The 24,281-nt window shown below is 31.6% G+C and overlaps 2 protein-coding genes across 2 annotated transcripts; both read right to left on the bottom strand.

Annotated features, from left to right (window-relative positions):
* Nucleotides 1-4,267: 4,267 nt before the first annotated feature.
* Nucleotides 4,268-11,068, bottom strand: LOC129004219 (keratin-associated protein 19-2-like). Its single transcript, XM_054432705.1, has 2 exons — nucleotides 10,960-11,068; nucleotides 4,268-4,635 (listed from the first exon to the last, which is right to left on the bottom strand). The coding sequence occupies exons 1-2, from the start codon at nucleotides 10,982-10,984 to the stop codon at nucleotides 4,313-4,315; spliced, it is 348 nt and encodes a 115-aa protein (XP_054288680.1). The 5' UTR covers nucleotides 10,985-11,068; the 3' UTR covers nucleotides 4,268-4,312.
* Nucleotides 11,069-15,727: 4,659 nt separating this feature from the next.
* On the bottom strand, nucleotides 15,728-24,074 carry LOC129004293 (male-specific sperm protein Mst84Dc). Its single transcript, XM_054432820.1, has 4 exons — nucleotides 23,968-24,074; nucleotides 20,707-20,780; nucleotides 19,579-19,648; nucleotides 15,728-15,931 (listed from the first exon to the last, which is right to left on the bottom strand). Exons 1-4 carry the CDS (start codon nucleotides 23,990-23,992, stop codon nucleotides 15,804-15,806), a joined length of 297 nt encoding a protein of 98 aa, XP_054288795.1. The 5' UTR covers nucleotides 23,993-24,074; the 3' UTR covers nucleotides 15,728-15,803.
* Between the last annotated feature and the right edge of the window lie 207 nt (nucleotides 24,075-24,281).

Here is a 24,281-nt window from a genome sequence, read left to right as displayed (position 1 = left end):
AAGCATGGAAATAATTATTCATAAATAAAATTGGCATATATTAAATGATGATAATGGTCCAATTCAAAATGCAACATTACAAAACTCAATAATTATAAAGTTATAAGTTAAACTTCAGATTTTATTTTCCAACATGTATAATGTTATTGTTTAGTATTTTACCAAATGTCCGTGACAAAATATTTTTTTTATATTTAACTACCGATGTTTGATATTTTTAAAATATATTATTGTAAACATAACCTTCAGTTTTTCTGATGTGTCTGACGATGCATAGCTGGACAAAATAAAAATAAACATTTAAATATTGGTACAGTTTCCATTTTAAATTTTATTGAAACCAATGTTAACAGTTCTTATTGAAGATTCGCATTAAGAGAGTTGGTTGGCAACAAGGAGCCTTTGAAAGTACCATCTAGAAATAAGTTAAAAACTAGTTTGTCAAAGCCTTAAAGAAAAATACCTATTACACTCATACCTGATTTAGAACGTAATCTTTAAAATGAAATCCTGTTCATAAAAAGAGGGTATGTAGATTGTAGGATGTTACAGAGAGTTGTATTAAGTATGTTACTTACCCTCTTACTTTCCGTTTCCGGAAATCAGACTTCGCTTTTCCGTAAATTAGCCACCGATATGGCTTTGTCATTCGCTTGTAAAAGATCATCTAATGTGCAAGACTGGTCTAGGCGTGGACAGATCAGCAGATGGCCAGGATCCTGAACAGCACCACACGCACACAAGATGTTTTACTGGTAAGAGACCCCATTTCTGCATGTTTGTCTTGCATTTTGGTACTTCAACACTGTTTCGATTTAGGGTCTTCCACACCGTGTAATGCACGACACCACTAGGAGCCACATCCTCCCTGGCTGGTATGGGAGGGTTAGTGGCCTCCCACCTTGCCACCCGATTGATTGAGAGTGATCCATCCAGGACTCGTGTCCGTGATAAAAAGCTCTTTCTGGACCGAAGCCGTCGCTCTGCAGGTTGGTGGCCGTGTAATGGGTGACGAGGGTCTGTCTCTTGCTTAGTCCTTTCTGCGTCGGCAGCGACATCACGTCGGATTGATGGAGGGGTGATCCCTATGATAGGATAGGTTTGTGTACTGGGGTTGGTTTCAAACACCCAGTTACAATCCGAGCCATGTCATTGACTGCAGTGTCAACCTTTTTTGCATGTGACGATGCATTCCATACTGGTGCAACGTACTCCGCAGCCGTCACACTGAGCGCTAAAGCTGAGGTTCTGAGGACATTAGGGTTAGCACATGTTGTTGGCAAGTATGTTGATAGAATATAGATGTTTGCGTACAAATTGTTTAAACAATTAAACATTAGATTTTTAGTTGACATTTTATCAACGCAGACAAGAAGGATGGATGTTGCGTGAATAAATTGGAGCCCATGGTTTATCTAGAATCTATAATTTATGATGCCCAAAGATCAAGTTGGGTCTTGTATCAAACTTTAGAAAATCAAACACAAACCTTATAACTGCACAGTTATGTCATACTTGGTGACTGTCATCTCTTATACATTTTCCAAAATAAAAAGAACAACGCTGAGCTTACGCTATACAATGAAAAAAAGTAAAATATATTACCAATATACATTGCAGTAGGATACATTTTTTAAAATTTGTTTGATAAATAACGCAATAGTAGGCTACAGTAGAAAGAATGAAACCATTTGACCTGTATGGCCGGGTTCTAATAATTCTGCCATTTATACAAGGTATTTAGGTTAAATTGATCATAGTGCTGCATTGTTACTTGGAGCTCCCAAAAAAATACAGATTTATAAATATCTTTAAACTTATCTGATTTTAGAACAAGAATTTTAAACTTCGAGGCTTAGAAAGGGAGAGCTTCAACAGTTTTGTATAAAATAAGTGTATTTGTATAATCTAAATCATCTGAGTCAAGCTTTACTTAATTATCTAGTTTATTGTTGTATATCCAAATTACATCCATTTTACAGCACTTTGAATCTTATTTGAAGCAGTTGTTCCTTCCCACGGTATTTCTTCTCGACGTTATATTTTTTCCATAAGATTTATGAAAAAGTGCATAAAAAACTGTATCGATTTACTTGAGCATCAAATTATAAAATTTCGTTCACAATCACTTAAGACAGAGTTAAACACAATAAAAAAAATAAGGAGCGTGTTAAGATAGAGTCTGATCCGGAAGAACAACAAACAGACGCTGTCAAGCTGCACGTTTACTGTTTACAACAATACACTGTCCACAAATATTATTTTTCTTCGTAAAAAATTTTCTGTCTTCTGAAATTAAAATTTAATCACAGAAATGTTTAACTCATATTGCGTTAAAGAAGGCAAAACACAGGGTTTCATTTGTTTCATTTGTTGTACAAAGAAATAAATTGGTTACAGCTTATAAAAAACTCCAAAGGTTTTGACACAGATATACAGAACTGTAAATGTTCGTTATGGGAACCCCTTGTGATACGACAGATGTCAATCATGTAGTCAAGCTCTTGCCATACTTTGAAAAGACTGTCTTGAGCTATTGTTTTGATAGCATTGGTAATCCGTTGCTGGATCTCAGGTATGATATCATTTCTGGTAATGGTGGTGTGTAAACCTTATCTTAGAAAAAAATCACAGGAGGTGATATCCGGAGATCTTGTAGGCCAGTTCATAAGTGTGTCAATATTCGGACCAACGCGCTCGATTTATTTCACAGGCAGCACATTGTTAAGTTCAGCCCTACTACAAGTAACATTCAAATGCAGTCATTTCTCTTAAAATACAAGCACCACTTTCCAATTGAGTGGCTACTAGGAGGATCATTATTAAACGTAGTTCTAAAGTGTAGTTGACCACTAATAACAGATTGGATAATGTGATAATTTAACAGACAAACTTTCCATAAAGCAACGCGTTTTATCAATTGTATTATTTATTTTTATCTATTCTAGGTTAGTCTTATACGCCTAGTCTTATATGTTATGTACATATTTTCTAGACTTAAACTATAATGTATTGATTTATTCAATTATATCTTTATATTATTCATTTCTCTTAGCTCTGTAATTGTCCAAGTATTTGCATGTACTATACTTTATTGTGTTGTTTGTTATTTTAGCTGTGTTTAGTTAGTATTTATTCTTGGTTTTATCATATATTAGGCCACTTAGTCTCGATGAGCGACTCACAATATGTAATTCAACTGTTAAATTGGTGTACATCCTTTGGCAATAAATAAATACATAAGTTGATTCTTTTGATTGCAGCTGATTTTTTTTTTGCCCAGGAATACAAAGAACAACATTGTTACTGCAACTCATGTTTTGTAAAGAACCGTTTTTGCTGAAGTTTAAAGAATAGATAATTTTTTGTGTACATAAGTCTCGTCAACTCCGAGCATCGACTAAAAGTTAGTCAACCCAGTCAAAGAGTAGGGAAAATCAAATATAAAGTAATTTGTATTCAGAATGACTGCCGTAAAAAAACATATAGATATTTCATAGACAGTGTATGGCTAAGATTAGTTTTAAATATATAACTTTAAGTGTTTGCTTTCCTTTTGTAGCTTACTTTAACCGTGTCAAGGCCAAGCATAGTAACATCCTTTTGAAAATAAAATAGTCAACTACTCAAATTTTTTAAATAATGGGTATAGACCACAGAGCAAACCCACTCAAGTCAATGGTTATAGCAAAATAGTGAAAAGGAGGGGCCCCGTGTGCCAATTGCGCATTTTAAGAGGGTTCAAAATTAGTTTTCGATGCACAATGTAGTACCCTTTAACCTTTTATAAACTACATTGTATACGAAAAATAAACAATTAAAAACCTAAATCATTATATAAATAAAATATTTGAGACAGTTATTGTATGAATTATGATTTTCAATACCTAAAATATTTTGATTGTAGATCTATACCATTAAAAGTGATATACTTGATTAATCCAAGTCTAGAGAGTTATCAATACGAGTACCCTGATTTCCCCTGAAGTATTCCGTTTTCATCTGTTTGTCTCTTGTTTACAATCTGCCATCATTTAACAAATAAACAAAAGGTAATCCGCTGTTAAATTTTCACCCATGTTCCAAATAATTTTGAAGAAAGTTCACCAACAGCACCTGGACCTTTGGACGCACACTTTAGAAACAAATGTTAGGGTACGAAGGCATAGAGGATATCACCTTTTTACTCACCATTTGCCCCTCCTGCTACATAAGTTTGAAAAGGGATTCTACTGATAAAACGCTTACAAATTAAGAATACGGTCAATTAGTTTAAAAAAATATTTATTTACATAACTTACAAAACAATTAACTACCATCCACCGTAGCCTCCACCGTAGACACCACCGTAACCGTAGGGTGCGATTCCGTATACCTCAAGAGGGTAGCCGAGACCACCGTAGGCGGGTCCGTAGGTGCCGAAACCCTCGTAGCTGCTGCCGGGGAAGTAGCTGTCGACGTATCCGCGGACATCCACGACTCCGCCGCCCAGGGGGATAACAGGCTCGGCGATCACTTCAGCAACTCCATATCCTCCGTATCCGTAGCCTCCATAGCCTCCCCAGCCTCCTCCATAGTTAGGGCCAGGGTTGGCGGTGGGACCAGCCAAAGCCGCCTGGCAGGCGAGGAGAACTCCTGAAATAAGGGATGAAGAAATTCCAAATCAAATCAAATATATTTTTATCAGAAATATATGTATGTTAAAATGTATGCATATGGTAGTAGTAGTATGCAAACCTAAACCTAATAAAAATTTTACTGTGAAACAACAAATACGCTCTTGTTTATACTAATGCTACTAAACTTAGAAATAACGTTTACAAAAGTTTTCCACATTCATCATAGTTTAAATTTGCATATTTACAATGTATAGATGTAAACAAATGCCTGACGCAGTAGTAGGTTTTTCATAACAAAAAAATTTATACGGGTCTCCAGGTAAGTCCTGGTAGCGCATTGTAGAATTGACCCCGTTGTATCATAATTGACTTTCAAACAAACTATTCTTATGAAAGGGGGTTGGACAAATTTTTTCTACGAAGGATACCAAGGATTTTATTTGTGATTTTTGAGGCATGTTTTTTCAAAATTTTCTTATCTCTGTTTTAAAACTAGAATTTTTTTATATTATCAAAATAGTTTTGATAAAAAACTAGTAGTCAGACTGAAAGTCTCAACTAAGTTTCAATCACATTGAACGTATACAACTAGGCCTACTGGTTTTTACTACACACAGGGACAGTAGAACAAAGGAGAGGGCTTGGGGGGGGGCTTAGCCCTCTAGATATGAGGATTTACATTATTTTTGGTTAAGTTAAAAAATTTTAAGAAATTAATAGGAACCTCAAAGTTTGATTTTTTAAAACAAAACTTATTATTTTTATAGGGTGTCTAGTAGTCGGGAAAAACGGGAGAGTCGGGAATTAGTATTGAATTTCAAATTGGTCTTGAAAAGTCGGGATTTAGTCTTTATTTTGATATGAAAGTCGGGAATTTTTATGATTTTGCCGCGATCATCACAGACGACGCCGATGACGTTTCTTTGGCTGCGGGTGTCAATGGTGATTCTTACGGCCGCTGAAAATGATCATAATTTTGCCGCGATCGCGAACGGCGACGATGACGTCCGAGGCAGTTAATCATGATGTCTACTTGGCCATGATGGAAGATTTTCATTATGCAAAAAATCCAAATTGGCTAGCTAGAATTTTGTATTGCTGCATTTGTTTCTTTACTTGAAAAACACCCCTTTACATATTAATACTTTATGACATAAAGACAGAGTTTGGTGTGGAATTCAAAACTTGGTTAAACTATGAACAATTGGCATTGGTATCAAGAATTGAGAATCGCTACATATTGGTATCAACACATCACTAATTGTTGAAAAATGCAGTCTTGAAAAATTTGGCATTAGTCTTAAAAAGTCTGGAATTAGTCTTGAATTTTTAAATAGAAATAAACTAGAAGCTAAAATTTAGGGTGCACCCTAAATTTTAGCTTTTGATGTGATGAAAAATAACGTCTTACCATTGCCTTTACAGGCCTGCTTTTATAAACAGGCAGACTGGGCATATGCCCAGGGGCGCTGGTGGTCGAGGGGCGCCTGGCGGGCACTGTACGTCCATCAATCGCCCGCACTAGGAAAAAGGGGGGAGCTGCATTTGAGGTTGCCTAGGGCTCTATTGAACCTTAACCCCCCACCCCCCAAAAAAGCCCCCAATAAAAAAAAAATAAAAGCCCCAATGGGGGGGTTAGGTGGCCCTTTTGCCAAAAAGGTTTTGGAGCTCTCAATAGACAAAGTCAAGTTCTTGACTTCGTCTGTGAGAAGATCTGAGTTATATGCTACAAACTAGCAATTCATTTAGGATCCTAGGTCTGTTCCTTTCTTTTACCTTATGTCAGCTTTCCATAATGTGTGTATTTTCCATAATGTGTAAGGGTGAAATTCTTACATGGAATTAGTAAATTAGCGAATACAAGGTGCTTCAAGTATGTTCACCGTGTTCACTGAATCATGTAATTCCTTTTATGTTGATTTCCAAATAGCCTAAAATACGTCTTATTAGCTTATATGTTAACCCCCGGCCCCCCTCCACACTGAGGGGTATTCCATACCCCCAGACCCCCTGGCAGCCTGGCTTAACCCCCCACATTTTAGAGCCTAGATCTGCCTATAGTAGAAGATGTCTTATGAGTGTGCAAATGAATAATTAATATATAACATATGTTATATACAGGGTGTCACAAAAAAGTGTGATGGGCTGTACAGGACTTAATTCTACATGCAAAAATAAGTCAAAAATGAAGAATAATTTTTTTGGATTTCGGCTTAGTTTAGCCGTAATCCGCCATTTTGTTTTTTGGGGAAAATATTTATTATTTCAAAATCCCGTTGAGATATTTTTACGAAACTTGGCAAAATTGTTTACACTATAGTAACATTTATAAAAAAAATATTATTTTAACTTTCCAAATTTCAAAATGGCGGCCGTTTGAATTTTTTAATGCCACATTTCAACCGGTACCTAAATCAAAATTTTGTAAGACACAAAAGTTTTAGTATTTATTATGACAAATCCAACAAAACAAAATGAATAAAATCGGTTCATAAATAAAGAAGCTGTGTTTATTTTAGTAATTTAGACTGAAATTATTAATATTAAAATGTATTAAATGTAATGTAATAGTTTATGTAACGTATTAAGTAATTTCAGTCTAAATTACTAAAATAAACACAGCTTCTTTTTATGAACCGATTTTATTCATTTTTGTTTTGTTGGATTTGTCATAATAAATACTAAAACTTTTGTGTCTTACAAAATTTTGGTTTAGGTACCGGTTTTCATGAAATTTGGCATTAAAAAATTCAAACGGCCGCAATTTTGAAATTTGGAAAGTTAAAATAATAATTTTTTTTATAAATGTTACTATAGTGTAAACAATTTTGCCAAGTTTCGTAAAAATATCTCAACGGGATTTTGAAATAATAAATATTTTCCCCAAAAAACAAAATGGCGGATTACGGCTAAACTAAGCCGAAATCAAAAAAAAATTATTCTTCATTTTTGACTTATTTTTGCATGTAGAATTAGGTCCTGTACAGCCCATCACACTTTTTTGTGACACCCTGTATTGCAACATAAGGTGTCATCTTGCACTGTGAACGTGGCTTTGAATTTCCTACACACAACTGCTGCTGAGATTGTTGCCAAACTGGAAAACTAATGCTGTACGGTATTTAGATTTATGTTTATCTTCTTAAAAACTTTAATTTTTAGATTTAAGATTTTTTTGTTTTGTCCGACGTCATTGCTCTCTGAGGCTTCGTCGATGGGCGACGAATCCAATGTTTCTCCAGTTTTCGTGCACCAGCTTAGTATAGTCACTGATTAGCTACGTGTGTGATATGAATTTAGACGAACTTTTGATTGAAGCAGCTCCCTGCACCCCCCTTCTTTACAAGCATATCCCTTTCTTTACAAAGTAAGTGATAACATTTATCATAGTACCAAGAAGAAGAACAACGCCTGGCAGAAAATAAGTGAAGAATTAGATAATATGACAGGTAAGTTTATTGTCAAAACTAGGCAAAATAACCAGCGAGCACTTAATTTGTATGCTCGCGGTACAACGTACAATAATTAGGAGTCTGGTTAAACACAATAGTTGTTTCGACGTTTTTTTACCACAAAATCAAATACACATATGCAAAAAATAGTTTTTGTGTGTAAGGAAAGTGTGTCCTTACTTACTTCAAAGTTAAGCGCGCCATCTGTGCGTTAGTAAAGTGTATCTTATTAGGAAAGAGTTGTTTGAGAAGGTATAATAAAAAACTTGGTCTTGCAAATTTCGGCATTGGTAACGAGGCAATGACTTAAGTTAAACAATTAAAATTGTAAACATTTTTAACAAAGGGGTATCCACCGTAGCCATTCAGAGTTTTACGGTGCAGTTAAATTAATGTTCATATTTTCTTAATGAAATTGAGCTTTCTAATGCAAGAAACTTACTTAAGAGTGTTGTTGAAATTTTAAATAGTATATGACAAAAATATTTACAAACACCCTTACACATTCACCTTAAGATCATGTTTTTTGAACTATTGCTTTCTAGCGAATATTTTACTTGAAATATTTCATGATGAGTTTGTGTTTCATTACAATCTAGAATTAGGGTTGGAAAAAATACGAATTTTAAATAGCGAATTTCAAAAGTTTAATAAAATCCCCTACAATACTCGATGAAATTTACAATTTTAATATATTTTTCTCCTAAGATGTGATCAAAGGTTCATCGCTCCCTAGAGTCCGCTAAAGGCCACTCAAGGAGAACTGCAATTAACTAACTTTTGAATAAGTTTAGCTTTGATAAATAACGTTAATTTTGTTAAAAATACATTCGTAATATTACTAAAAGACTTGTAGAAAAGTGAGGCTATTATTAATTTTGAACCACGTAATCATATTGTTCAATGCAACAGTTAAAGAACGAATCTATGGCAATCTCCACCGGTTGCCATTAAAAATGTAAGTATTAAAGGTCTACAAAATAAACAGATTGCCAAGAAGATTACTTGACAAATACCTGTTATAAGAAATATTTCGTAAAATTTTCGATTTTCGATATCAACTTAAAGGTAGGCATAAATTAATAATCTAAAAATTGAGTTATTGCAATAGATTCATAAACAGGCATTTCAGTAAATAACTGGCTACGTCCCAGTATCATAATATTTTAAGATGATGGTTCCTAGTCAATCTGTTTAGGATCCTGAAGAATCTTTAAATTCGTTTACTAGGTTTTTAAATGGAAAGTCATCGAATTTTTTTAAAGTCAATCTTACTGTTTTGAAGTTATTTGACCAATCAATGTAAAAAAATAGTAATTTTTAACAGTTTGCAACAACTGTATAGTATGCTCCACGAAGCTATAGCCAGATAAGGACAATAAAACAAATATAGATCTAATGACAACCTGCCAATGGAAAAAATAAGAAAAACAAAGCTAGCTGAAAATTATAGAGTGAAAATAGATAGATTCTGACAAAATGTTGTAGCATTTGAATTGACTTATGTCATACTTTACAAATTGAAGAACTCCCCCCAGTTGACTACATGGTTCCTCAAAATAATAAAAGTCTTATGTGATTCCGCAGCTTCGAATACACAATTATAAAATTTTAGTTACATTTACTTTTACGTCTAAAATTCACTTAGACCACAGTTCAGAAATTTATTTTTCGGCACAGAGCTTAACAAAATATTCAAAACATTGTATGTTCGTTTGATGTTTCAAATTAGTTTTATAAAACCTTTGTATTGTTCAGTGCTAACTATAAAGAACGTTTGATGTTACTGCAGAAAAATTAGGCAGGTAAATTAACTAGTTAGAATCATCAACATGGTTGTATGAATGTGTAATTTCAATCTCTATCATTGTCATGGTTTATTTTACACGAGAAATATTTTTCTTAATAGTAAGAAGTAGATAAGTAAAATATACCTAATGTGTATTTCAAGGATTTAAATAGTATAGATTTGTATGATTTTTAAATGTAATGTTATTACATATTTCATAAAATAATTTACAGTTCGACAAACGTTTAGAAAATACTTTTTGAGAATACATTTTTAAGCTCTTGAAATAACTATGTATACTGAACTCATACGTCCTAAACGTTTACAAATATACTGAAGTTCGTTATGCATTTAGGATTTTATATATTTAGGCTATAAATATTCATAAATGTTGTATTTTGTAGAAAATTAATTCCAAGACATCTATATATAAAGCCAAAAGTACCCATGAACTTTTGAGAAAACTACAAGTCACACCCCTATAAACCATATACTTAAAATGTTCGTCATGATGAGAAACCTTGCGCAAAATTCATACAAATTGGGCAATTTCATAAATTGCCCTATAAGGTCGTAATTGCTTTCCAAAGGGAACTTTCCATTTACCTAATGTTAAAAATACCTCAGCTGTTATTATTTGTTTGTATTACCATTACTGTATTCTGCTTTGTTTATTTCAGCTTAACTTAACCAATCAATAGTTTTATTAATAATTATGTAGTAAACGGGGTGGAGCCCGTGGGTAACAGCTAGTTGCTGTAATTATATTTTAGACTTAAGTTTGATTTAAGTAATTTAAAGTTTTTATCCTTCTTTAGAGGTATTTACGATTATTTGGGTGATATTTATAAGCAATCAAATTCACAATAAAACTTAACTATAGCGTACTAAATAATTCTGTATTTATCTATTTCTAACTATACCAAAATATATTACTTTATCTAAATAGCAAGTAATCAACCACATAAAAACTTTAAACATTTTAATATAATGTTAGAATATTATACAAGTTTATTTACATATACATGTTGAATACATTTCATCTTGATTTTAATTGTCAAGGAAATATTTTAAATGGTAAATACAAAAAATAACATACCGAATAAAGCAACAAAGGTCCTCATCTTGCACTCCTTTCTAAGTTCAGAAGAAAACTGTCAAACTATTTTATTGTTTTATCACCTACACCAGTCTGGGATGGTTTATGATATGATAAGATTCTATGTTTGTTTTAAACGTTTCTCCTGGTTCGAGAGCTATATTAAAAACAAACACTTTCCCATGAAAGTCTCTAAGACACCTTTGGCCAGTGTTTGGTCAATAGCAAAAGAAAATGTTATCAAACTCATAGGATAGAAAACTTTTGCCTTTGTTTACACAGCATTAAACAACATACAAGACAGATGTTGACCTTTTGCACAAGTTAAGCAGACAAATAATATATCGCTAATAATTAACATTTTTGTTGCCTGCGTTCATGAGCTAGTAGTTTATAACCGCCCAAAAAAGAAAATAATAATTTAATTCAAATTTTGTAACTAGGAAAACACAAAGAAAAGGCCACTTTATATTATTGTCTGTATAGTAAATTAAACTGAAAGACGTGTCTCAGGACCAACAAATGCAGACAATTTCATCTTGCGACATTACACAAACCGGAATTAAATGAGTGAATTACAAGATTAACAAAACAATAGGAATTGACCCCCTCCCTATTTGGTTATTGATGCCTATTGATTCTATACGGGAATTGATATGACTATAATCTCCATTGTGTGATCTAGGTCCAGGCCTACTGTGTGGTTTTTCTATTTTTTGGGCACCCAGGATAAAATATAAATATGTGTATAAGGTATAACATAATCAATGTAATTTCTTCAATGCCTATTGCTTAACGTGATTTAAAAAGGATGAATCCAGGACGTTGTCTCCAATTTTATACTTACGAATTTAAAAGCTTTTAGCTTACGAATACACATACACGCACATAAAAATCGTTTCCGACGTTTTGTGGGACCAAAATAACGACCCGCTTCCTCAGGGCATTCCCTGAGGATAATAATAAACCTCGCCTAAAAAAATGCCATTCAAATTTAAAGCTAGTTATGGCAGATTGCTTGTTCATGGACAAATCTAAAAATAATCAAATATTGTTATTAAGTGATTAATTTATTGTAGTATACGATTTTTTCTTATCCCCCCCCCAATCTACATAGTATGTGGAGAAAGTATTTTTTTGTCAAAATTTTTGAATTTTAGTTTTGGGTGGAAATATCCAATTTGGGTCCCCCTGAACCCAAAAAAAGGTATATGAATTGATGTCTGTGAATTTGTATTTGAGTTACAGACTACATCTGTGGCCAATTTCGATAAAATGTGGGTTATGTGGGCCCTGTAATAATAGAGATAATAGTGATCGATGGTGGGCCTAATCCATATTATCTTTAGGAGTTTTTTTATAATTATTTTCTTTTTGAAATTTGGATTTTACATGGTGAACTCATTAAGACCCATAAAATAACAGAAAAATCTGATTTTAACAAAAACGGCTTAAAATTTGGCATTTTTGGTCTTTTTGAATCCAAACAATGGTACAATCCCAACGTTGTAAAAGTTACAGTGCAAAAGTGAATGGAATCTTTGTGTTTTCCCCCATAAAATACAGATTTACCCCCACCACTTGTGCATAATAAGATTGTTGATAAGCTAATGGGATAAAATATGGGTCAGATTGCTGATACTGTGTATTTAAAAAATGAAGCTCCAAATGGTACTGCTCAAAATAGGCCAATAATCAACAAATTGAGAGAAAGTTAAAAGTTTAAATTGTCCTTAAACAAAAATCTGTTTAAATATAAAAAAAACATTAAAAATTAATTTTAAAAATCCATAGCTTGTAGGTTTGCTGTCGCAGGGGTTTTAACACACTCGCTTCTGGGTGGTGCTAAACCATAAGGAGTGTACGTTTTAAGGGAGTGTATGGCTGGGAGGAACAGTATTAAGAAAATGTTTAAATATCAAAACACTCATGAAATGAATATCAGAAAACAGAAGTTTAATAAGTGATGCATCTTTTATTATGTACTATGTAATGTAATTATGTATGACTTTAATTTGCCCACTTTTTATTCCAGCCCAGGAAAAATCGCAAAGCTTTAAAAAGGTTAACTACTTTGATTTCTTGCTCTCCAATCATTGGTCCTTTGAAGCTGTTCTTGAAACTTCTTTAATTAGTGATTTTCATCAAAGGATACGCACACGCACAGGCAATTTACCTTTTCCCTCTGCAGTTTTATTTGGTTTTTTTTTGGGGGGGGGGGATTCTTAATTCAAAATGATATTTGGTCCTCCAATCTTCTTGTTCTGTTATGGGGTTAAACATTTGAGTTTGTAATAGTGAAAAACAAATTATTCTGTTCATGGGCTAATAAAAACTTACATTTACTAGTTTTAATACACATATTGTTTAGTCTTTAATGGCCTGCTTTAAAAAGTCCAGGAAATGTAGTTAGTAGGCTTATACCGTAACGGTTTTGTGAAAAAATTTTATAAAAGAAGAAAGATATATGCAATTGTTTATATATTTCTCTTTTGTATTGGCTAGTTTGAATTCAGAACGATTTTACACTTTGCATGCTGTCCTCTACCACTTTATTTGCTTCATTCCATCTGTAATATGTTGACACATTGATTTGATTACTTAATTGTCTTACCAGATGTCTATTAAAATCCTAACATTGATATTTGTTTAATTAATCACAGAATTGAGATGTTTATTCGTATTGCGTAATTCTTCTATTTGAAAGTAATTGTACATACGAGTTATTCCATTTATTTTACATGAAATGAAAAAGTTCTTATATTTTCAAAATAAATGTACAGCAATAGATTTTTCAGGACTAACAACAATGGACATAAATAAACGAAAATTCATCATTACATTACTTACTAAGAAAAAAAATCATTATCTCTTGGATTTTCCGACATAAACAAACAAACATTTGTTATGGTTTCAACAACTGTTTCAATTTTAAGAACCAAAACTCTGCAATCAATGTTAATTCAAAAAATAGAAGGAATAATCTGAAAATGCTATTAGTTTTTAAATGTGCCTAACAAAAAACAAGTATTCCAGTCTAATTTTTAACTAAAAAATCATTAGTCTTTGTAGTATAGCGAAAAGTAACGTCCAAAACACGACTTAAAGTGGGCCATTAATTAATTATTTCCAACCTTTTAAAATTGTTCAATAAATATCTTTTAAACATATGGTCTCAAATATGTAATGACTCACTCTAATCTTGTTATAAAATGTCAATTTCATCTAATTAAAAGCTCAATTTCATATTTCATATCCTAAACTATTATATGAGCATTGTTTGCTTGTATGCATGTTTGCTATAGATCTCGTAAACAGCTTGGTCGATTTCCTTAGAATGTTATAGATAATTTATTTCTGGCCTAAAAACGTGTTTACCGTTGTTAAAACTGTCACCAAAATCTTATTACGTAAAAACATTTTTAACATCGACCTTATTAATTGCCAAGTAACCATGTTGGTTGAACAAAATATCAAGGAAAAAGGAGACAAAAGATTTGTAACACGTGTTTATAACAAGCCATCCACAGCCTAGCTAATTACACAATACAGTACAAAGGGAAAACATCAGTTGTTACTATTGAGCATAGATTACGCTGAAGATAACTCGATATAGGCGAAAATAGTTCCGATCTAATACTGATTATTTTCATTGGCTTATCATCTAGAAAAACGAATCCCCGAAGTACTGAGGCAATTTTAAGCAAACTTTGGTTAAAACAGAGAAAATATATGCAATAATATTACATTTATTTGATATAAATTAGAATCCAAACAAAGATTTTTAAATCGGTTGTTTTAATCCAAACAAACTGTCAGAATAATTTTCATGCAATATTAGGTTATTAATGCTATTATAAACGAGTGATTTTTACCAGAAACTGTAAAATAAATTAATGTGTCGCCAGGTTAAAATTCCCATCATAATAAAATTATTAAAATTATTGAAATTCTACTGAATCTCAAATAATAAAAGCTAAAATTAGTTGTAAATAAGATATGAGTTTCCTTTATATTGCTTTTAACATGAAAATAAACTACACCGAGCCATGGCTCAGTCCCCAGGTATTAAAAAATTAAGTTATATGTATTACAGATTCAAAGATGGGAGCTTTCCTTACTATTCCTGGTAAAAGAAAATATTAATTGGTATTATTACTTATACGTGATAAATTAATAATTTACAGTTTTAAAAAGTTTTATAGATATTCTTTTTTATTATTTCGAAACACTATTGATAAGACACAAACATATTATTGAAGTTTGTAACAGCTGATGTGTGTATTGAAAGATTTTTTGTAAGAACAATAGAAAAAGGAATTGAAAATATAAAAATAAATAAAAAAGGTAAGTAAATAAGGGAGACGAAGGTGAATTAAGTATATAAAAATGTTATTCGTAAATTTTGTAAGATTTTCATATTAGCTGGCTCAATGCTCGTGTCGCCACTCGCATACCCCGTATACATGTATTGTTTAAAAATATATAAGTATTATTAACATGATTTATTATTTGTTATAAACAATGAAAGTAGTCCTTAGGAAAAGAAACTTACTTTTCATTTCCACTGCATGGTAAAAAGTTTTGAATTGTGTAATAATTAAAAAAGTTCTACAAAGCATAACCTGACCAACTTACCATTATTCTAAAACCAGTATATGACTTATGTTGAACCTTTTGCTCTATTTGACAATGGTGCTTACCATCTAAACACCTTAATTCATTTTACTAAAGTTTTAAGAATTACAGGAATAATCAAACTACTGAATACGAACGAGAGACTTGATTTAATAAAATATGAAATTAAATAACTATCTAGTGAAGTGAGTAGTGGAGCTTGTGAATTAGCATCCGTAGCACTCATTGCAGCCACAGCCGCAACCAATGCAAGCGGGGCCAGAGTATCCGTAGCCACCGTAGTATCCGTAGTAGGGGTATCCGTACGGTCCGTAGGCGGGGAAGGGGTACTCAGCTGGAACAAGAAGTTAGGTTTGGTAACGTGGCTCAAAACTATAAATAACATTTTATTTTATATCTGATCTTGACTTCCAAGGACGTAGGCTCGAGCGTGGAACTGTTTTACACATGACTTTAGGCCGGTTATCACTTGCATATTCATTGGTAATTGGCGGGGTTTGAGCCTGAAACCTTGGAGACCGAAGTCCCATGCTGTATCACTAATTGCACTATACAAATAAATGTTGGACCAATGCGAGCAAATGTAACCAAGAGGCTCTCTTGGTTACATTTGCTCGCATTGGTCCAACATTTATTTGTATAGTGCAATTAGTGATACAGCATTAGACTTCGGTCTCCAAGGTTTCAGGCTCAAACCCCGCCAATTACCAATGAATATCTGCTGTTTCAAACGAAGAATAACGGAAGCTACAAGAGAATGTATGTTACTTTGATTGAATTGATTTGAATTGATTCCTGTAAAAGGCATTAAGTATTTTCTGTGGAACTAGGTAATATTTGTATCTATCACTTTACACATCAGTATGAGTGTAACCAAAGAGGTCCCTATAAAACAATTGAGAGTTTGAGAAAAAAATTCGAGTATACAAGTTTTGTTTTGTGTATGAGCAAAGCCCAAGTGGAGATTCAACATACTTTCTGAACCTTAATCGTTTCAGATAACTTGTTTTTATACATTAAAGCGAGAAAGTGGGTTAATTAAGAATTGGAAAAACTCTTTACGAGAAGCACCAATAATTGTTTGTTTTTAAAGTTGGGGAAAATATATGTTCTAAGAGGACAGTGCATAGACAAAACTTACATCTATAACTGTTGTGCCTGGGCAACGTTTCTTGTCATATAGCACGGAAATATTTAGTGAAATTGTAGTAAAAGTGTTGTGATTAAGCAGAAGATAGGGTAGATAAGAAGATGTTATTTGGAAATGTAATTTTTTGAACTTCCGCAATGGTCTGAGACATACTATTAACATAGTGGTGAATTTTAATTCTCAAAGCTTTTTCAGATGGCGGTTAGTCCACCATGTAAAGTTATTAATACATAATTATTAGATCATAAAATTGGAAAAAATTAAAGTACTTTAAGCTATAATAGAAATATTTAGGTAATTAAAATATCTGGATCACTAATAATACAAAATACAAACACAGAAAAACTAAAAAAAAACTAAAATTTAAAAATTACTTACTTTACTACTCGTTTGTCCAAAGTAAAAAAAATGTTATTCTTATCAAGCAGTAACTATCAACCAAATAGGATCAAAATATTACTTTACTATTTTTTTACTTTAGTAGCCATAGTATGGGTAAAGCCCTGAGTTGTACATTGGATACGATCCTGGAAGGAAAGGAGTTAATTAAAATCCATGTTTCTGATTGTGTTGTACGTTACAGGGCTACCAAACAAACAGACCTTGCATACAAAGTTAGAGTCCCTTACTGTTTAAAATCATCCAGGGTAAATGAAAGATCCAGATAGGTGTTTTTTGATATTGAAAAAATAATAATTTCACATAGACCATATGTATGCTATTTAAGTAAAAGTGTTTTTTCTAATTTGTTAATCAATATTAAATAGGTACATACACAGAGTTTTACGTTATAATTACGTTAATAATAAATCAAATTGCCCACAAAGATTTATAAGCACGGAATTAGGGTGGTGTGCTTTGTCTTTTAGAATTTGTTCGTGTTATAATAAAAACTCTTGTTGTGTGTAGAATGTTTTTATTGAATCCAAAAGTTTAATAGAACTCCACAGTTAAACGTTTGCTGTCCCTGGTTCGCCAGCAAAGTAGTTCGATCAAAACCCGTAGTATGGATATTGGTATCCGTAATAGGGGAAGGGGAGGGTCGCTAAACAAAGAAATGTTATAGTCAAAATTGTATCATAATCATTTAGAAAACTGGAAAATAAAATATACATATTTTCGAGTTAATTCATGTTGCTAAAGTTTAAATTGTGTATTAGAATTACAGTGTAATATTTGACATGACTCGCCTTTTTTGAACAAATTAAAAGTAAAGGGAAAACTTAGTGTTAAGAATAAACCGTTGTATAATGAGAGGTTACCAATCTAATGCAATTTACCTTAAATATATATATTTTTAAAGTTTCCACTTGAAAGTTTCTTTTTGCATTTTGTTATTGTTATAGTAAATCCATACACTCGACTAATTTTCTATAATATTACAGTAATTTTTTACGCAGACCTATAAAAAGTGGTTTTTTGCGCACACTCTGTACCAATTTATGTTTGTTCCACATCCGATGTTTTGGCTAATAAAATAATCCATACAATTTTTGTTAATACACGTGATGAAACACCAAAATGGTTTTAAAAATCGACATATAGATGATACATGTTTAAAACTAATAAAATCTGTTCCACTAACAATATTTAAAATTCTTAGTTCAAGTAGCTCTTAATATGCTAAGCATTTATTATAAGTTACTGTAACAGCCTATTACTGTATTGCCATTTAATGAACATTGACCCATTATGAAGTGGTAGTATGTAAGTATAAACAAACAAGTTATTTCATTCTATTTATATAAATTGTAGAACATTAAATAGAAAATAAAAATTTGAGTAACACTAAAAATAATTTCTTGGATTATATTTTTGTTACAAATGTTGGTCAGTTAATAATTCCACAAAGAACAATGTTTTAAAGTGTATTACAAACCATGTTTTTATGCTCAGATAGATACGGATTTGTGTCTCGTCATAACGTCTTGTTCAAACTAGTAACCGTAGTAAGGTAAATATTCGGCCCCACCTGCTCCATACCCGTAATGGGGAAATGGATACTGAGCTAGAAAACGATCATGTTCCTAATATTGTGTAATAGTGTGAGTAAAATGACAAAAAAGTATTATACGTGTAAATAGTATAGATAAGAAATAGTTCTCAGAAAGCATGCAGATCACATTTAACAATGAATTATTTTTGCCAGTTGCTTTTATTTTTAAGATAGGCGTTTGTGTAATTTTGTTTTGAAATTAACTTTCAATTCAGGATGAAATATGTAAATACCTATCAAAACTCCAATTGAATAAATAGGGAAATGGAAACACTTTTAAGAGTTAAAATATAATTGAACATAAAATATTTTTATCCTTTAATTCATTAGGTAAAGATCAGAAGAAAGTAATGGGTTGGGGGAATATGTAAAATAGTATGCCAATTGAATATTTAACTACAGTTTAAATGGAAAAGTAGTAGCACTTACAATATTGTCATGCACGCCAAGGAAAAGGGGATAATTCATATACGTAAGGATTAAGTTGACCACAAAAACATTGAAGTAGTTTTGCTAATAAAGGAAACAAAGGTGCAAAGACTGAAATGACAGAAACGATCAAACTATTATGAAAAAACGAAAACGTAAAAAATCGAAATAAATTAATTTTAAGTCAGTACCCTACATAATGACGAAACTGAAACCATATATGATTGAGAGGAATTTTAAGGAATGCTGAAATTCGTACACATCCATTTTGTAAAATGCCCCAAAATGTGTTTAATCATACACATAAAATTTTGTTTAGTGTATTTGTTGTGTGTTTGTTAGTGTAATGTGTTTGTTTAGTCTAAATTTTCTTTGAATTGTAATCAATCTATAAATAGTGATTTACCTGCTATACATGTGGAGGCTGGGCCACAGGCGAGTCCACCGCAGCACTCACCACTGTAGTAGGTTCCGCACTGAGGAAAAAATATTATGTTAAATAATATTTACCAACAGTATTAACGAATGAAAGGATTTATTACCATTAAAGATTAACATGGTAAAAAACAATCTTGTCGTTGGAAAAACTAACTGACCACTTAAGCAAGTTGAGTGGTCAGCAAAGAAAATTATTAACACACTAAAAATAAACACCTAGCTCATAACACTTGCTCTCCGTGGCGTTTGTTTGAATAATAATTTGAATAAAAGAACAATCCTTTCCTTAAATACGCTTTTTACGAAGACTTAAAAACATTGGACACATACAAAACAATTAAATATAAACTCGTAACTCTATCAATTTCAAGTTTCCATCTATAAGAGATAGTTTCATTGAACAACATCATACTAATTGACACATGTTTTTCAATTCTTAATATCTTTATGTAAATACTGAAGAAGCTGAGCTCGACAAAGATGAGGCCAACTGATAACAGTGTAATAGTCTCTTTACTATCGATACATGGTAGTTTTGAATTAACAAGCAAAATAGCCAAGGGATTAGGCGTAGGTAATTTATGATCTTTTTATTTGGAGCAGAGTTGTGTCAGTAAATAAAACGTGTTGACGACATTTTATACAATGATAATTGTTATTTGAGGAACTTCCTATTCACAAATAGCATACTAATAGTGTATATTTTACTTTAACCTTAGTACGAGTTGTCTACAAAAATGTGGACATGTGTTTCTCAATATATTTGTTTCAGAGTGTACCAATTAAACACTTTAATTTGTACCCATTTATGTATTATTTGTGTATTCTATTTATGTATTTACTCCAGAATTCTGATTTAATTTTGCTATAATCAACCATAATTTTCGATGAAAAATATTTTAAAATTAAATGTTTGACACATTTTATTTTTTTACTTTAAGATTTACCAATATGTATAGCTGATACAACGTCGGGATACTTCATATGTTGTACTGAATAATGAAAGTGAAACCAGTTAACATGATATATAAACATATTGGTCTATAAAAATCTACAAATCTTAAAATATATAAAATAAACCTATAGATATACTGACGGGAGAGCCGAGCCCACAGCAGCTAGGGGCGGGGATGGCGTCCGAGTAGGAGATGAGGACGGCGCAAGCCAGACCTACAACACAAGTATATACAATGTAAGCAAGTATGCTATATATTAAATAGTATATGAAATGTACATGTGATTATGATGTAATAATATTATCCTGCAAGAGACTTTTAGTACTATGGTTCTTTCACTGGTGTACACCTGAAATATTTCAATATTGAACTAGAAATCACAACATCAATACTATTGCGTATGATAAAGTGATGTGCCAAAACTGAATATCAAATATCAAAACCACCTAATTCAAATATAGGCCTACAATTTCGAAAATATATCAATCAGCAAGTTTCGAGATTCAACACTTCAAAAATGAGTTTAATAATTTATAAAATTGTTTTACATTTTAAAATAAATATGATGTTATTATAGGATTACAATAATTATACATGTCAGGATTATGATTTATTTGAGTGATTGTTGTATTAAAATCTTGATGTTTATTTAAGTTTAAAGTATACTAGTGTACCTGTTGCTCGAATTCGAGCAATTGCGAAGCATTACAGGCGTTTTTTTAAAAATAATTTCCGATGACTTTATAAGAGTCAACTCAAAGATTATGGAAATACTGAAGATGTACACAACAGTTAGATATAATTAAAACTTTTTGTAAATATCTTATCTTTTTTCAAAAGCTGACCTTGTTTTTTTGTGTTTTCTAAAAAGGCTTCCCACTCATAGCCGCATTAGGTTGTCTATAATAACGATTAAATGAAAAAAAAAAAAACAACAATATTTCTATTTCTTCTACTGTACTTGGTTGTGTTCTATGACTTTCCTGTTTCCATTGTTTGCAAATCGGCTCTTTCAATTATTGCTCAAGAAATGTAGCACAGTGTTAATTCAGTTTTATTTTTAGTATATCAAATTGTTCATAATTTCTCGTTTTTTCCATTGTAATTTAAAAAATGACACCAACCAAGTATCGTCTACTACAGATGCAATACGCCAAAGAATATCGTCTACGTGCAATCTCCAAGAAGTGGTAAAAAAGACAGAAACCAACCCATAAAATAGATATAAGTTAACTTCATAAGAAATAGTTTTAAGAGTTACTGTGATATTAGGATTTTCCACTGATTTGGTGAAAGAACATTATTTTGCAAAACATAGCACGATTCAGAAGAAAATCGATTTTAAAATCAGCAAAAACCATTTCAAATACTTCATTTTGACAAATTGAGTAAATCACTATTTAAATATTAACAGCTGTTTCATTAAAAAGTAGTGTAAATGTATGCATATGGTCGTGATGTAAACAAATCTGCTGAGGGAACTTTAAAGGCCTCTGGGGCAGAGCCCCAAGGGAATTTACCACGTTTCTCTTTTGATGGCTCATCTACAGACCAAGCCCTTTCTTTAGACACCTCTAGAGTTTTCGTAGGATAGTTTTATTTTTAGAGGAATAATTACATCCTAATATCAATAATCGAATAGGCTTTACAGTACTTCAAAGACTATAGTGGGAAATGGTAAGATAAATGATTGAAAATAAGAATAATCCACGACATACTTAAATGAAGTTTAGTAGTATCATAATGCATTCCATTAAAAGTCTTTTAGTTGTTTGGAAGTAAAACTAACTATAAAGTAACATATTGAAAACATGCACACGTTTAATGTTAACTAAAATCTCATTAAAGTAAACGCTATTTTAGATTTTGGTAAACAATTTCCCGAAAATACATTCACACTTCACTCTGCCTCCAGATAAACATCCAGGGTTTCTGGTTTCCCCTTTTTAAATCAAATTCACAAGGACATAATAACGTTCCTTAAAGGTGCAGTTAAAAAGATTAAATATGTCACTCGTTTATTTATCCACTTTTGTATAGACTTTCTCACAAAATCATTTAATTTGTACTGTAAAAATCAAAGTGATATTTTCACAAAAGATTTGTTTAACTCTACTGTCGCAAAATAATGTATTCATGAAAATGACAGGCTGACATGGTTTGCTCTCTCTTTGATATCGTATAGATTGTTATTTATAGACAAATGAAATCATTCATATTCTAGTGATGATTAGGTGTAACATATATAAGAATTTAAGCTAACTACATACTCTGGATTTGACTCTTTGAAGATCCAGATATTAAAGATATATATCATTCCGTCAAAGAGTTGCCCTTTGGAAATGTTTTCCCAGGTAACATATCAAACTAATGGGAAGATCGTATATCAAAGCTATACAAACAGGTTTTATGTGATATAATATATACTTTGCAATAAAAATAAAAATAAAGTGAAACGCTTGGCAACTTACATTCTGTGGCAATATGAAAATCTCTGAAATTTGAACAAAACTCTTCACCTTAAGATTGTATTTATTTTCATGTAACATTGTATGCAGCCTTGAAATATTTTTATGTATTTTTAGCTCTCACACAGAACGTGCAACAATTATACCCAGTATTATTATTAGATCCATAAAAATATTAAAATTAAGATACTTTAAAATTTTTCAAAAAAATAAATCTATTTACGAATATTTCTTAAAATTAGTTTAATGATTATATGTGAAGTAACGTTTAAACTTTAAAAGAAATAACGTTATATCTTTTGTTTGGAAATAAAAATTATAAAGCTTAATACAGTAATAACACAAAGACCTAAATAAATTGCTTGAATTCTTTTTTAATTTATAACTAAGTCAGGAAAAGGCCTTTGACTTAGAATTGATAAATGTAACTTTTTTCAAGAAATATTTCACCAAATATCTAATTAATTATTATATCGATTAAGCTAAAATAGTTTCAGGTAAATATGTTAAAGCCAAAAAATAAAAATATGTTAAATATAATATATAATATAATATATATAATATATATAATATATAATATATATGTATAATATGGTAAATATGTTATAGTATGTGTTTATATGACGTTACATTTATTTATTCAATGGATAAAAAACTAACACAAACCAATGCAATTCCAAAACTAAGTAAATGTGATTCAAGTCACTATTTTAAAAATCTGTTTATTAAACAGTATTAGGTAAATAATCAATAAAAAATATTGAAGTACAGTGCCTCGGTGATAGTATTAACAGATGGTTAAGTTGTAACGTAATTACAATGATTTTAATTTCTTGCAATTTGTTATACTTTGTTGTGAATTACGAGTGAATCTTTGACCTAGTAATTAAAAGTAATTATCTTTATCTTGTTTGATCCTTGAAGGAAACTCACCGAAAAGAGCCGCTACTGCCTTCATTTTGTGTTGTGTCGATAAAATCTACGGACGTAATGGCTGTGACAGCAACTAGGCCTTTTATCACTTCGCATTTATAACCCCCTTATCATTATTTATATTCATACTTATTTGCTCATATTTTACACCGATACCTGAAGGTTGTTGAAATAGGAGCATACTTACCAGCCGGAACAACGGAGAAACATTTAGAAACTAAATTGTAACTTACATTGTTACATTAAACTCGATTGTGCGTCAATTTATTTGGTTTGTAGATATGAAGTGAATCAATGAATCCGACACTTCATAA

The sequence above is a fragment of the Macrosteles quadrilineatus genome, unplaced genomic scaffold (genome assembly GCF_028750875.1).
Source record: "Macrosteles quadrilineatus isolate MER2022 unplaced genomic scaffold, UCM_ALF_1.0 Scaffold_9__3_contigs__length_116548681, whole genome shotgun sequence".
Classification (NCBI taxonomy): Eukaryota; Metazoa; Arthropoda; class Insecta; order Hemiptera; family Cicadellidae; genus Macrosteles; species Macrosteles quadrilineatus.
This window is presented reverse-complemented; position numbering and strand designations above follow the sequence as displayed.

Bases quoted from the DNA above. Each gene is read 5' to 3' on its own strand.
- LOC129004219 (XM_054432705.1), bottom strand. From the start codon at position 10,984: ATGAGGACCTTTGTTGCTTTATTCG. The intron at 4,636-10,959 runs GTATGTTATTTT...CCCTTATTTCAG, and splicing joins GACCTTTGTTGCTTTATTCG to GAGTTCTCCTCGCCTGCCAG.
- LOC129004293 (XM_054432820.1), bottom strand. From the start codon at position 23,992: ATGAAGGCAGTAGCGGCTCTTTTCG. The intron at 19,649-20,706 runs GTCAGTATATCT...TTTTTTCCTCAG, and splicing joins GCTGTGGGCTCGGCTCTCCC to TGCGGAACCTACTACAGTGG. The intron at 15,932-19,578 runs GTAAATCACTAT...TTCTTGTTCCAG, and splicing joins AGCCTCCACATGTATAGCAG to CTGAGTACCCCTTCCCCGCC.